Consider the following 13,675-nt stretch of genomic DNA (forward strand, 5'->3'; position numbering starts at 1 on the left):
GGATGTGTGTGCATGGGAATTTGGTGCTCAGAGGACAGGACAGTTCAGCCAGAGGCCCGGGTGGTTCCTCATGCAGTGCTCAGCAATTTGCTGAGAGACCACTTTGCTCATGCCTTGGCTCGGACCTTCAGCATCCCTCCACCCTGGGGGTGTCCCTTGTCCCTTGTCTCTGCAGCTGCAGGGTACAGCCAGGCAGCCTTCAGAGCCACAGCTGAACCTGCCTCCAGCCTCTCCATGTGCTACCTGGGCCAGACATTCCCATCTGTAATGTGGAAGGCAGCCAAGCTTTGCCTTGACACTCTGAGTGGGTACACAGTCCTTCCAATTTGCAGGAATTTCTGATGAATTTCATCACCAAGTGGAAAAGAATGGCATTGCACCACTTGAGATGTTGAAAGTCAAAAATCATTTCATCTCCCTGAAATGATAGAACAATGCTTAAAAATAACAAGGCCTTGACATCTCCTTCCTTAAGACCATATTCCCTACCTTCTGTGGGAATTATGCTCACTCTAAGCAGGCTCACTCTGAGCAGGCTAGCAAAGGTCCTGAGTACCTTAATACTATGTATGTCTATTTTCTCTAGAGGTCTTTTTGCTCAGGATTGTGATTTATGTTGCTTTTATTCCAGCTGCGCAGGAGATTCTTTGATGGATTACAATCTCGTCAGACTCCAACTTGAGAAGAAGAATGACAGCTCAGACACTTAAACCAGACTTTTCACCATCCTGGAAAGGAACTGGCTTCCAGAATTTAGAGGGTTTTTGATGCTCTACCCCCCTCTGCTGTTACCAGCGAGAAGTTCCTCGACAATGGGAAATCATGTACTGGCGGCTTCGATTTCCATGCTCTCGCTGCTGGTGATGATGGGAGACACGGACAGTAAAACAGAGGGCTCCTTCCTGATGGACTCCGACCCCAGCCGCTGTATGAGGCACCACTACGTCGACTCCATCAGCCACCCTCTCTACAAGTGCAGCTCCAAGGTAAGGCTCCTCTCACCTCCTCACAGCTTCGAGGGAAGAGTTGTTAAAATGAGCCATTCTGGGTGATTTTCTCGGTGTGAATTCCTATTCCTATTCCTATTCCTATTCCTATTCCTATTCCTATTCCTATTCCTATTCCTATTCCTATTCCTATTCCTATTCCTATCCCTACCCCTACCCCTATCCCTATTCCCATCCAGAATCTAACAGCAGAGACATACAGATGTGAAGATATCCTGTGTGTACATAAGAACTGGGATTGGACATAAAGGCTCTTGGCTCGCTTTTCACCCTTTCAAATGGAGAAATTCACAATGGTGGTAAAGCTTACATGCAGTAAATGACAAGATTGAAAGGAGCACATTTGGGATCTCAGCTGATGGTCCCAAGGAGATGAGCTAGTTTGGAAATTTAGATCACCCCAGTCACCCCATCTTTCAAATGAATGTTTAATCTGGAGCAAGTTCATAGCTACTATAGGTGAAGTACTGAGAAAAAGAACCAAACTGTAAAATGGTAATTAAAAAAAGGTTATGAAGAATATTGCTTATTTTCTCCCTGCTCACCCCCTTTTCAAAGTCTTTTTTTACATGCAGAATGACACTTGGATGGTTACTGTAGGGCTTAGGAGCAGACAGAAATAATAGATAGACTTTCATTTGGGATTTCAAACCTGAAAAGTTTTGTGTCAAAGTGGTTTAGTAGCCTGTGCATGTAGCCTACAGCCATTTATTTCATTATGTGGAGAAAAAGAATTGGGAGAAACAATGGGAAAATCCTTGCTAGTCCCTTTTGTCTTGTCCTAATTTGTTCTGTCTGAGTTAACACAGTCTGTACATTCAGATGACTGGGCCATTCCTCTGTCCCACGGGAAGGCCTTTGCCTCAGGCACTCACATCCCAGGATTAAGGAAGGGGAAGGACTGCCAGTTCCAGTGCTTTTGCCAGCCCTGTGTTGGGTAAGAGAGGGATGGGAGGCCAGTGTGTGACAGGGTTCATCACAAGAGGGGTGCCTGCCTGGTGGCAAACCCCAGCCGCAGGGAGAATTTGCAAGGAGAGAGGATCCAGAGTTGGGATGGATGCAGTGCTGGCTGCAGACACCCCAGATGCCTTCGTGTGCAGAAAAAGTCCCTTTGCTTCCCACAGTCAGTGCAGGGGTGAGGGAACGCCACAGGTAGCTGCAAATCACAGAAGCCAAAATAAAGCATAGAGAGAAATGCCCACAGAAAATAAGACCTGCTGGGTGCTCTTTGCAGCAGGACAGCTGCTGCCCTGGCCAAAACTCTGCAGCCAGGCTCATCCTTGCCTGCTCGACAGAGAGTGGCTCACAGCCTCAAAATTTGGCACAGGGATCCTGCTCTTCTCTGGGCTGCCTTACACTGTTCTCTCAGCACTGCTGTCTGCTGGTTTTGCATAATCATGCCTGATTCACAGCAGTGGGAGCCCAGAGACTTTTGCCCTACTTCTTCTGAATCCAAACAGTAAAACCATCCATTACTTGAGATTCAGGAGAGGTCTTTTGGTTTGCTTTTAGGCTAGACTAGAACTCTTTACCATCTGGGAGACACAGGGCATTAACACAGAGAACTGCAGAGGTGCATCCCTTTGTGCAATATTGATTTTAGCACAGTACACTTCAGCAAGAGGGAAAAGTGGCAAAGTGTAGGTGTGTGGGTGGCTTTCATTTACAGGTGTCTGTGTGCCACCAGTCCTGCCCTCTCTGGAGCTTTCTGATCACCTGTTAGACTTAAGAAGAGGAAGTTGTGGAAGGCAGGAAGGCAGGCATGAAGGCAGGCATGAAGGCAGGCATGAAGGCAGGAAGGCAGGAAGGCAGGAAGGCAGGAAGGAAGGAAGGAAGGAAGGAAGGAAGGGAAGGAAGGAAGGAAGGAAGGAAGGAAGGAAGGAAGGAAGGAAGGAAGGAAGGAAGGAAGGAAGGAAGGAAGGAAGGAAGGAAGGAAGGAAGGAAGGAAGGAAGGAAGGAAGGAAGGAAGGAAGGAAGGAAGGAAGGAAGGAAGGAAGGAAGGAAGGAAGGAAGGAAGGAAGGAAGGAAGGAAGGAAGGAAGGAAGGAAGGAAGGAAGGAAGGAAGGAAGGAAGGAAGGAAGGAAGGAAGGAAGGAAGGAAGGAAGGAAGGAAGGAAGGAAGGAAGGAAGGAAGGAAGGAAGGAAGGAAGGAAGGAAGGAAGGAAGGAAGGAAGGAAGGAAGGAAGGAAGGAAGGAAGGAAGGAAGGAAGGAAGGAAGGAAGGAAGGAAGGAAGGAAGGAAGGAAGGAAGGAAGGAAGGAAGAAGGAAGGAAGGAAGGAAGGAAGGAAGGAAGGAAGGAAGGAAGGAAGGAAGGAAGGAAGGAAGGAAGGAAGGAAGGAAGGAAGGAAGGAAGGAAGGAAGGAAGGAAGGAAGGAAGGAAGGAAGGAAGGAAGGAAGGAAGGAAGGAAGGAAGGAAGGAAGGAAGGAAGGAAGGAAGGAAGGAAGGAAGGAAGGAAGGAAGGAAGGAAGGAAGGAAGGAAGGAAGGAAGGAAGGAAGGAAGGAAGGAAGGAAGGAAGGAAGGAAGGAAGGAAGGAAGGAAGGAAGGAAGGAAGGAAGGAAGGAAGGAAGGAAGGAAGGAAGGAAGGAAGGAAGGAAGGAAGGAAGGAAGGAAAAGAACCCATTGACAAATTACTTTTTTTAGCTTCCCCAGTGACAGAGAAAAGCAAAAAAACTATCAGGCCTTTAGGATGGAAGCAAGAACACAGAAAGCATTGTAATGAAAACCATATAATTTCAAAACTGAGCTTTGAGGGAAAAAAAGTTGTTGACATAAACATTAGCAATTCTGGCTGCAAAAGTCAGTGATTCTTTTCAAATCAAGCCTTTAATGGAAGTCATGTTTGAAAGCATTATCACACATTCTGCCTTCCCAAAACCCACAACAGTTTCAAGAACACTTCTATAAGAATACTGTGAATTGTACGGACTTTCTCTTGAAGTGGAAAATGAAAACAGTTTCCATACAAAGTGAAATAATTTCCTAGAAAGCTCTCTTAATTCAAGCTTTTTAATGCTGTTTGGGTTTTTTGTTTTTGGGTTTTTTTTTTGTTTGTTTGTTTGTTTGGTTTTTTTTTGGGGGGGGTTTTTTGTTGTTTTTTGTTTTTTTTTTTAATTTTTTGTTTAAGTTCTTAGGTATCTGAATCATTCTATTCTGGTAGACATATGGCTTCTGTTCTGGATCTAGTAGCATATAAACACAGAGGAATATTATACATGCTAATTAAAATTAGATGCGATGTCTGTTTATATATATATATATATATACATTGTGATAAAATGTAACCAAGGCAAAAAAAGGAAAGTTCTGTGGGAGTAGCTGTGGGAATTGTGGTACATTTTGTTTCCACCAAGTTTCCATTTTGGAAGCTTGGAATGACAGTGTCAAGCAGAGACTTTGCCCTTTTTTGGGGTGATAGATTGAGATACCCTTTCTCACTCCATATGTTTTCCCTTTTGGTGCAGCATAGAGTTACAGAAGTCAAAAGTGGCTTCAGAAATTGCAAGACATATTATGTTTGCTGTCTGTCCTGGTTGAAAAAGGATTGTGTCCACTGTGGTTCTCTGTGGAGGCTGCCAATTGCACCCACATGGGAAGTACTTTTGTTAAACATCCAGCCAATATAATTTAATCATTTAAATCCCTTTTGCTCGTGGCCTCAGGCAGGCAATGAAAACAGTTTTCCAACTCCTTTGGAAACATAGTCTATTATAGTAACAAAATGTACAAAAGAGACACAAAAGGGAGATGGGAGAAGGCCATTTGTTCCAGAAAAACTGATTTCCTTTGTCTTCAAGGAAATGTTTGTAACAACTCATGAGATATTCCCTTTCCTGACTATATTTGATTTACCCTGACCTCTGTCATGGAGACCCAGTGGTCTCCATCAGTGTGCTGGGTTCCCTCACTGCTCCCAGAGCCTCCGAAATTCCAGTTTTGGCTGTCACAAGTGCTTCGTCCAGATGTGCCAGAAGTGTGCTACCACTGACAGTCTCACACTAAAGAATCCAGCCCAGGGAGACACTGAGCAGATGAAGAAAGACTTAGCAGATGTTTGAAGACATTTACTCCTGAGGTAGCTCAGGAGATTTTCAGTAATGCCTGCTTGCAGCCAGGCCATGGGAACTGTGTGAAAATCTGTTCTCAGGCATCTCAGTCCATCTGCTTTTGAGCTTCAGCTTGTTGTTGAAGGTGCAGGAAAGTGGACTACAAACACTTTTAATAACACACCAGTTCACAGCTTCTGGATTTCCAGAATAGAGGTCAAATGATCAGAGTCAAATATTGCCTTAGATTTAGGTTCCTCTCTTTTGTACCTATGAGACCATTCACTTTAAATAATAATGATAATGATAACAATAATGATGATGATGATAATGATGATGATAATGATAATAATATTCTTCCCTAGCTGCTCATAGACCCACATGGTTCCCTTGTTTTAGGACACTGTGCTTCTGGATCCAGCCTTGCAAGGTGACATGCACAAATTCACATGTGCAAGGGCCAAGGGGAGCCAAGAGATGTCAGGTTATAAAATACCCACATGTTTTTACTATATTTACACACCCACTCTATCACTGTGCAATGCATCATAGCACGACTAATTATTTAGGTGATAATCTCTATTGCACTATAGTACACGAAGCAATAAGCAGCTGGTGCAATTGATTAAAAGGCAAAGCAAAGCTTTCAAAGTACATGCTATATCCAGCTCATTTGCACACCTGCCAAAATCCACTGGTGCTGTTCTGGATTTATGAAGAGGAAGGTAAATTTGGTTAGGACTTTAGGTAGTCCAGAAGGTTAGAAAGCTATGAAAATGGGAAATATGATATTTTTTTAGCCTGAATGTTCAACTTGATAACTTTGGGTTTGTGCCATTGGTAAGAGTTTTCACTGTCATTCAAAAACAAGGAATAAAACCAACACGGTGTGATTCTACATTATAAAAATACTGACCTTATCTTATGAAAAACTAAGTAGCTAGCAAAATTGCAGATTAAAATTAGAGCCTCCATAGACTAAAACAAGTTTTTAAAGACAAGGCTTAGAAATTATAAATGGTAAATTATAAATTCTAAATGCAGTGGCACATTGAATAAATATTGGCTCGGTTTGCATTAGGAAGCCAGCTGTTTATATTGAGACAGAAATATTGGCACATCAGATAATTCTACCCTATAATTACTCTGGATAACTCTTCTATAGTCCTGCCAGTTTCTTGAGGGCATGTTTTATTTTTATTGGCATTTTTGAAAGTACCTGCAGATACAGGAGCAGATGTGCATCATAAAAATTCTTAGGGTAACAGTACCAGAACCTGACTGATTTTTCCAGCTCCTGAAGCATCTACCACCAGAAGTCAGCCCCACCATACAGCAGTGTGTGCTGTCACATTTGGGCTGAAATCATAGAAAGGATTGCTTGGAATGGACTCTAGGGACACTCTGAACCTCCCAAAAAGCAATTTCTGGCTGTTGTAAATCCCACTGCACCACTCCTGAGGAGATTTCAACTCTGTTGTTTCTGGAGTCTTCAAACAGTTGTCAGGTGCTGTTGGATTGCTCTTCACCCCCAGATTTTATTGATGATCTCCAAGGTCTGTTCCAACCTGGTTAATTCTGTGATTCAGTGATTCATTTGGGAACAGCTTGTGAGAGAGTGCACAGCCTGGTGAACTGGTCAAAGCAGGGACCTAACAAGAGCTATCAAGATGCTGGGAAGGAAATTACTGGGTCAAATGTCCCAATCTGCTTCTTTCCTTTGCAATACAGGCAGGATTAGAAACCTGCAGAGCTGGTATCTAATTAGATGCCTTCACCAGCTGTCTCCCTGGGAAGTGAGGTTTGTTTAGCAAGGGAAAAAAGTGGATCTTTATCTGTGAGTAATGGGGTGACAGCACTGCAGTGATTGTCCCTTTCATGTTCTCTATACACTAAAGACTCTGCTGTTAAGGAGCTTAGTGTAGCTGATGGGTCTAAACCTCAGGTGTGACTCAACAGTACACTGAAATTTCCATCCCACCATATTAGTACAAACAGCTGAAGTTAATTTATGTATGAATATGCAGTTCCACAGGAAGGAGACCATAAATTTATGCTACAAATCTTAAAGGATGACAGATTTGTCAGAAAGCAACAAAAGCCCATCTCTAACTAAGAAGCAAGATGGTACCAAGCACAGATCATCAGCTCATGAAGATATCTACTTTGTGACCTGTGTTGACTGGAAGAGCAGTTGTTAATATATTAATACATTAATACATTTTCAAGCACAACATTTATCATGCAAGTACTCATGCAAGAGTAATTTTTAAGCACTGTACAATGGATGATCAGAACCCTTCCCATGGACACAGACAGTGCTGGCATTTCCTACTTAATTTCAGGAATATTCTCTTTCTCTTTTATCTTACCTTTCCTTACAACTCTGACTAAAGAGAAAATTAAACATTTGATGTACCTGCTTGCATAACTTAGAGATTTGCAGCCAGTTGATCTTGTGTAATGAAAGAAGCCCAAAAAGGTTGAACACTGTAAAGTATTTGCTGTCACATTTGTAGTTGTTCGTTCATATTTTCTGGAAAAAAACATGAGATATGTGTAGCATGGTTAAAATGTAATGTTCTCCCTTGGTTATAAAAAAGACTTACAAGTGTTTAGATGATATAATAAACGCCTACTTTAGATGATATAATAAACTGATACTGAAGTTTGTGTTGGTTAAGCAAAATTAGCTGACATGGATTTAATATTTCCATCCCCATGAAAGAATAGGAGTCAGTTCAAACTTGTACAACACCCGTTATCAAGGTGGTAACAGCTGTTTCTAACACATCATTTGCTGAGCTTTAGAGGGTGTTTTCCATGATTTATGTAGTGCTTAATGCTGTATCTCCTCTGCTCAAGGGGTTGTCAGGGAGTAGGTGACTGCTCATGGACTCTCCTTCCTTGGTGCCTCCTGCTGTGCAAGTTACCTTGTTCTGGCCACAGCTCACATTTGAACTCAGAAGAAGAAACCTGGAGCTGCACTGTTTGTTGAAAATCTCACTAGGGAATCTTCATGGCAACCAGTTGAACTTCTTTCACATTTTCACTGCTTTATGCTATGCAGTGCATTTTATATAAATACAACTGATGGAACAATATATAGATACACATATAATTGCAAATACATGTCCAAGGTGATCTTTATCAAAGGAATGAGCTAGAAAATACTTCTTTAAAGCAATAAATGGAGCATCTTCTTTATATTTCTACTTTACATGTTCATATATCTAAACTCAAGACATGAGAACGAGTTGGTGTGTATACTCAGAACACTGGTAAATACCCAACCAAACAATCAGCCTGGCTGATGATTTAAGGGCTTGACTGGCACGGATCTGGAGTCAGCAAGTCACAGGTGCAGTCATGGTGTCTGGAGAGCAGGGCTGGCTGTGATCATTTGGAGCCCTAAGGTCAGTCCAGGTCCTGCAGTCCTTCTTGGTGTCAGTGCCAGGGATTTCAGGAGGAGCCTTGCTTTTCCTCCTGCCCACGTTATCTCCTCCACTCTCTCAGACACAGCCCAGGAGCAAAGCACGCTGTGGGGCTGGGATGCAGTGACAAAACCCCAGCCAGGCTGGAAGGAGGCTCCCGCTGCTGGTGTCAGCTGTGTGCTGGGGACACGTTTCCTAACCGCTGTGTTTTCCTTGGCAGATGGTGTTGCTGGCCCGCTGCGAAGGCCGCTGCAGCCAGACCTCGCGCTCGGAGCCGATGGTTTCCTTCAGCACGGTCCTGAAGCAGCCCTTCCGCTCCACCTGCCACTGCTGCCGGCCCCAGACCTCCAAGCTGAAGGCCATGAGGCTGCGGTGCTCGGGGGGCATGCGGCTCACGGCCACCTACCGCTACATCCTCTCCTGCCACTGCGAGGAGTGCAACTCCTAGGGACCAAGGGGCACGGCAGACGGGGACAAGGGGGTGCTGCTGCGGGGAAAGAGCCCCAGAGAACAACCCAAGGTCAGGCCGGTGCTCCCAGCACAGGATTGCAGCAAGGACAGGACTAACCAGGCTGGATTGAATCTGAGAGCAGAAGTACAAAATATCCTGGGTTGCTGGATGGTGCTGGTATCGCAGTGTGAGCTGTGACAAAGGCAAAAACATGAGGACTATTTTTTAAGAAGCCTTTCTTTTTTTCTGAAAGGGTATTTTTGAGAGTTTCTTCTTTTCCAGACTCAGCTCTGACTACAGAGAGGTGCTTTTACTTTAGGCCATGGGCAGCAGGGGAACAGAGAAGAAGGTCAGCCAGATGACAGCACTGCAGTCTGGAAACTGACATTTGGACAGAAGATGGGCATCAGTTCCCACAGAAAACCTCTTAACCTATCAATTTATTCTCAGTTTTCTAGTTATACTGGCCTTCAAAGCAATCTGTGCTGTTGGCAAGGGTCATCTGTTACTGACCTAGTGGCCAAATGCTGGATAACTTTAACTGTGGTTTAGCAGAAATTGCAAATAAACCATTGAAAAGTGAACTGGATATGAAATGCCATGCTTGGAATACCCAGCCTAGCTGAAACAATTATTTGCACCATGTGTCATCTGAGTTCAGTGGCTGAGCAACTCTTGGGAAGGGAAAGGTCATGAGACTCACTATTCCCTTCTAAAAGCTGGGAAACGTGACACATCACATCTGTTGCAAAAGCCATTATTCAAAAGCTGAAAACTAATCAAATACTAAAATGCCACATACTAGATGGAGTAATTTCTTAATTTAAATAGACCTGTTGATATATAGAACCAGAGCCACCAAAATGATGATTAAACCTAGGATTTATTTTCATTTTTGTTCTTAGGCCATTGAGCAAATACCATTTTGCCTTTTAAAGACAGGCAATCCCGAAATTCTAAATCTCAAAATGACAGGGGATCCAAAGTTTAGGAATGGCATTTGGTATTTGCTGAGAAACTCTGTTCCTCCTCCATCAATATGAGGTTTTAGGAAGGTTCATTCACAGTCTATTGTGACTTCAAGGGACCAACATAACTTTTCTTATCTCATATTAAAATTCTTATGTCCTTAAATGGCAGCATATGCAGTCAGCCAGCAGCATGTCTGTGCTGTTCACAAAACTTGTCTGAGCCATTGTTTTGGCAGAAATCTTGAGGGTGTTGAGAGCATCTTTGCTGTGTAAGGATTCAGGATCAGTAGCACCCGTGAGCACCATCCTACAGTTATTGTCTGGGATAAACTGGATTGGCTCCCATGCACAGCAGTGTCTGGCAGGGTCCCACGGAAGGAGGGGAAGTCCTTTCCAAGAGCAGAGTTCAGCCCATCTGTTCAGCTCCACCCAGTTCATTTGCAGCAGGTGCCATGTGCAGCAGCTTGAGGACACACACTGCTGAGTGTGACAGGGAGTCCCCAAGGTCTGACAGGGATCTCAGTAACTGTGGCTGCTCAGGCAAAGCCTAATTCCTTGGCCTCTGCCTCCTCCAGGTGAATGTGTGTGGGATGTGAATGCGGAGGTGACAGCCACTGGCCTTGCAAGACAAACCCTGGAGTAGGATGGCAGCCGGCAGTGGAAAGACAGGGGGCACAGGAGAGAGCACAGGCACCATTCAGAGAGGTTTGTGGTACATGGGAAGAATTCTGTCTTCTGGAGGTGACTTGGAGATGGTCAGTTTTCAAAGACACAGAGCTGTGGGCAAGCTAAAGGGTGAACACAACCCCCAGAAGCCGAGGGTCTCAGATTGAAATGTCAGAACTGGGAGTGATGAGCCCCAGTGAGCTCATTAGACACCATGTGTTGTCCCAGGACTGTCAGTCATTCCTTTCACATCTGATACATGGTCTGAACATCAAAGGGCCAGTCCAGGAAGCGTGAGCTGGGCATTATCACCAGACTGCTTTATATGAAAGATCATATGTGCATCCCTTTTCCACTCTCTTTCAACCTCCAGCATCTAAAGATCTCATTATCCAAAAAAGCACCACCCCCTACTGTTAATTATATATAGCAAATTCCAGTCCTCATTCAAAACGTCAGCAATACCTTTGACAGCCAAATACCTACACTGCAAAATATGCATGACCTCTAAGCGTGCTCACAGACACTGCTGCACACCAGCAGTACTCTGCAGCTATCTAAGGAAGGGGAATGTTTGAGGGATAATTGCTATATCCAGCATCACCACCCCCCGGGCTGTGCTGCTACTGCTTTCCTTTGCCAGGGCAAAATGGGGGGGCTGTGACACAAAATCTGGGTGCTGCAAGTGCCTAAAAGGGTTGGATGGGACCTGGCAGAACAGCATGGCACTGATCGTGGTCCTCAGGTAAGAAGAGCCAGCGGGGTTCAGCAGAGACCATTCCTGAGCCAATTTAGCAAAAAAGAGAATATCTGTAGTGAGAGGAGAGCTTGGCTGGTATTTATACCCACACCCCCCTCACTAACACAGACCCAGAACTGTAACTGCTCAAATCAGCCTCGCAAAAGAAATTTGTGTTTCAACAAAACCCTTTTTTCCCCTCTCCCTCCCGCCCCTTCCTTCCACTTTTGCTTGGTTCCTCTGATGAAAAATCATCACCTTGTAACCTTAAAGGCTGTTGCCAGGCATAAATGTCAAAGCGAATTCAACATTATCTAATTGAACTGTTGAGTCCAATACATGTATGGAAGGAGTATAAGAGAAATTTTAAATGGCAAAAAACCCCAGTTATAAATATCAGCAACTTGATATTAAACAATGAATTTTATTAATAAAACAGTGACAGGTTAAGTTTAAAGGATTGCAGGTGATTGTTTCTGACTACAAAGACTATTTAAACAATTTATTAATTCAAAGCAACATCCTAACAAGCTCCAGTCCCAGTAAAAGCCACCTCGAGATCATTCAACACACATAGAGTTCTTACCCAAGGAGAGGGGTTTCACCACAGTTGCTGATTCAACAATAGGACATCTTTCTCTCAGTTTTCAGATGCTGTGTGGCTTATCAGAAAGTACCACCAAGTCACCTCCTCTGCAAGGGTTTCAACAGAGCCCAGCTGTAGCATCTCCACTCCACTCCACTCCACTCCACTCCACTCCACTCCACCCTCTGTTTAGTCCCCCCAAGATTTTTTGGGAATTTGGGGACAATCCACCCTCTGTTTAGTCCCCCCAAGATTGTTTGGGAATTTGGGGATGCTGACCATAAGAATATGGTCCAGGGAGAAGGAGCTGTATTTTCCCTTATAATGTCTGTATCACTATCTCTTTATCCCCAGTCATTTCCCCATGCATGGAGACCACCAGAAGCAAACACCAGAACTTTGGTGATGTCCTTTGCTTGTAAGAAAAGCCTTACAGTGCCCCCACAGTTTGTGCCTATCAGAAATAATCTGTGATTTGCCAGAATAAAAGAGCCCATGATGTAGTAAATTCTAATTATTTTACTCCCAGTTTCAAAGCCACTATACTGGTTCAACCTTTGTTAGAATCATTAAATGGAATAACTCACCCCCTGACAACACCTCACCTTGCCTGCTGACCTTGAAGAACTTTGGCCAAGAGTTCCTGAGCCTGGCTGTCTCCCAGTGGCCTTTATCAGAGCTTTTGTAAGTTACTGTCACAGGGCTCATGCAGAAAAGGAGAGGTAAAACTCACTGGCATCCATGGTACACCACAGCCTGTGGTGGGCTTTCGTGTGAGCCTTAGCTTAAACCTGTTCACCAAACCCTTCCAGACCTACCACAAAGCCCTGAAGCCCAGGCAGGACTGTGTGACTTGCAGGCAGAATGTCTTTGTGAAAGAGGAGGGGAATAAAAGAAGAGAGGTCACTGTCCCATAGGAGCAGTGCTCTGCTGCTCTGCTGCTCTGTGTGTCTGAACTCAGTTCTTAGTCCCTGATGTGAGAAAAAGAGAAGCCCCTGAGCTCCCTCCTGTGGATGAGTTCTTTTTCACTGTCTAGTTCTACTTGCTTAGTTTCAGTAGCTTCATACTGAAATTGCCTGAAGTAGGATTAAGCCCCCCCCAAAACATAGTTCTGCTTACCAGAGCATTTTTCCTCTGACTTGGGCCATAAATATTTTCGAAAAATCCAAATGTCATTAAAAAAAAGCTGCTGTAGGGAGGGAGAGGGAGGGTATGTCTTGCTTTCTTTGACTGTAATTATCTGAAAGCAAGGAGCTGACTGTCTTCTAAGATAGATTACATTATGGCTAACAGATATTCTCACAAAAGTCCAGCAGACTGATGGAAATGAGTAGCCCAGTCAAGTTTGCTCTGTTGCAAACTTGTGTACAGATAAGCTGATTGGAAATCCAAATTTTGAGTCTTTTAATTTTATTTTGCAAGGAAACGGTCACAATTTCTATTTATTTTTTAAAAAGGGAGAGGTCAATCACTGGTAAACTGCAAATGATGTTAATAAGCAGTCTAATGCACTGAAAATGGTTTCTGGTGGTACTAAACAAAAAAGATGCTTTGTGTATCAAGATAAGAAAATTTAGAGTTCATTAAGGAGAATAAGTAATCCTGTCTGGCTTGCACCAAGAATGATATATCAAAGTGTTTTGTTCTGTCTTTTTTTTTTTCTTTTTCTAATAGACCATTCAGAAAAGGTCAAGGAATCAAAAACATGTATGAAAATACAAAAGGACATCTATAATTTGTCTGAGTCAGAACTAATACTTCCTTTAGATGTTAACTA

At 43.7% G+C, this 13,675-nt stretch overlaps 1 protein-coding gene across 4 annotated transcripts in view; it reads left to right on the forward strand.

Annotated features, from left to right (window-relative positions):
• The window catches only part of NDP (norrin cystine knot growth factor NDP), a 37,440-nt gene extending 27,920 nt beyond the window's left edge, over positions 1-9,520 (forward strand). For all 4 annotated transcript variants that reach the window (XM_053936261.1, XM_053936259.1, XM_053936258.1 and 1 more), the window contains 2 exons: positions 632-986; positions 8,706-9,520. In XM_053936261.1, coding sequence (XP_053792236.1) covers positions 768-986; positions 8,706-8,933 — 447 coding nt within the window. In that variant the 5' untranslated portion in view covers positions 632-767 and the 3' untranslated portion in view covers positions 8,934-9,520. The remainder of the gene's footprint in view (positions 1-631; positions 987-8,705) is intronic.
• The last annotated feature ends 4,155 nt before the right edge of the window (positions 9,521-13,675 follow it).

This window comes from Vidua chalybeata, chromosome 2 (genome assembly GCF_026979565.1).
Source record: "Vidua chalybeata isolate OUT-0048 chromosome 2, bVidCha1 merged haplotype, whole genome shotgun sequence".
Taxonomy (NCBI): Eukaryota; Metazoa; Chordata; class Aves; order Passeriformes; family Viduidae; genus Vidua; species Vidua chalybeata.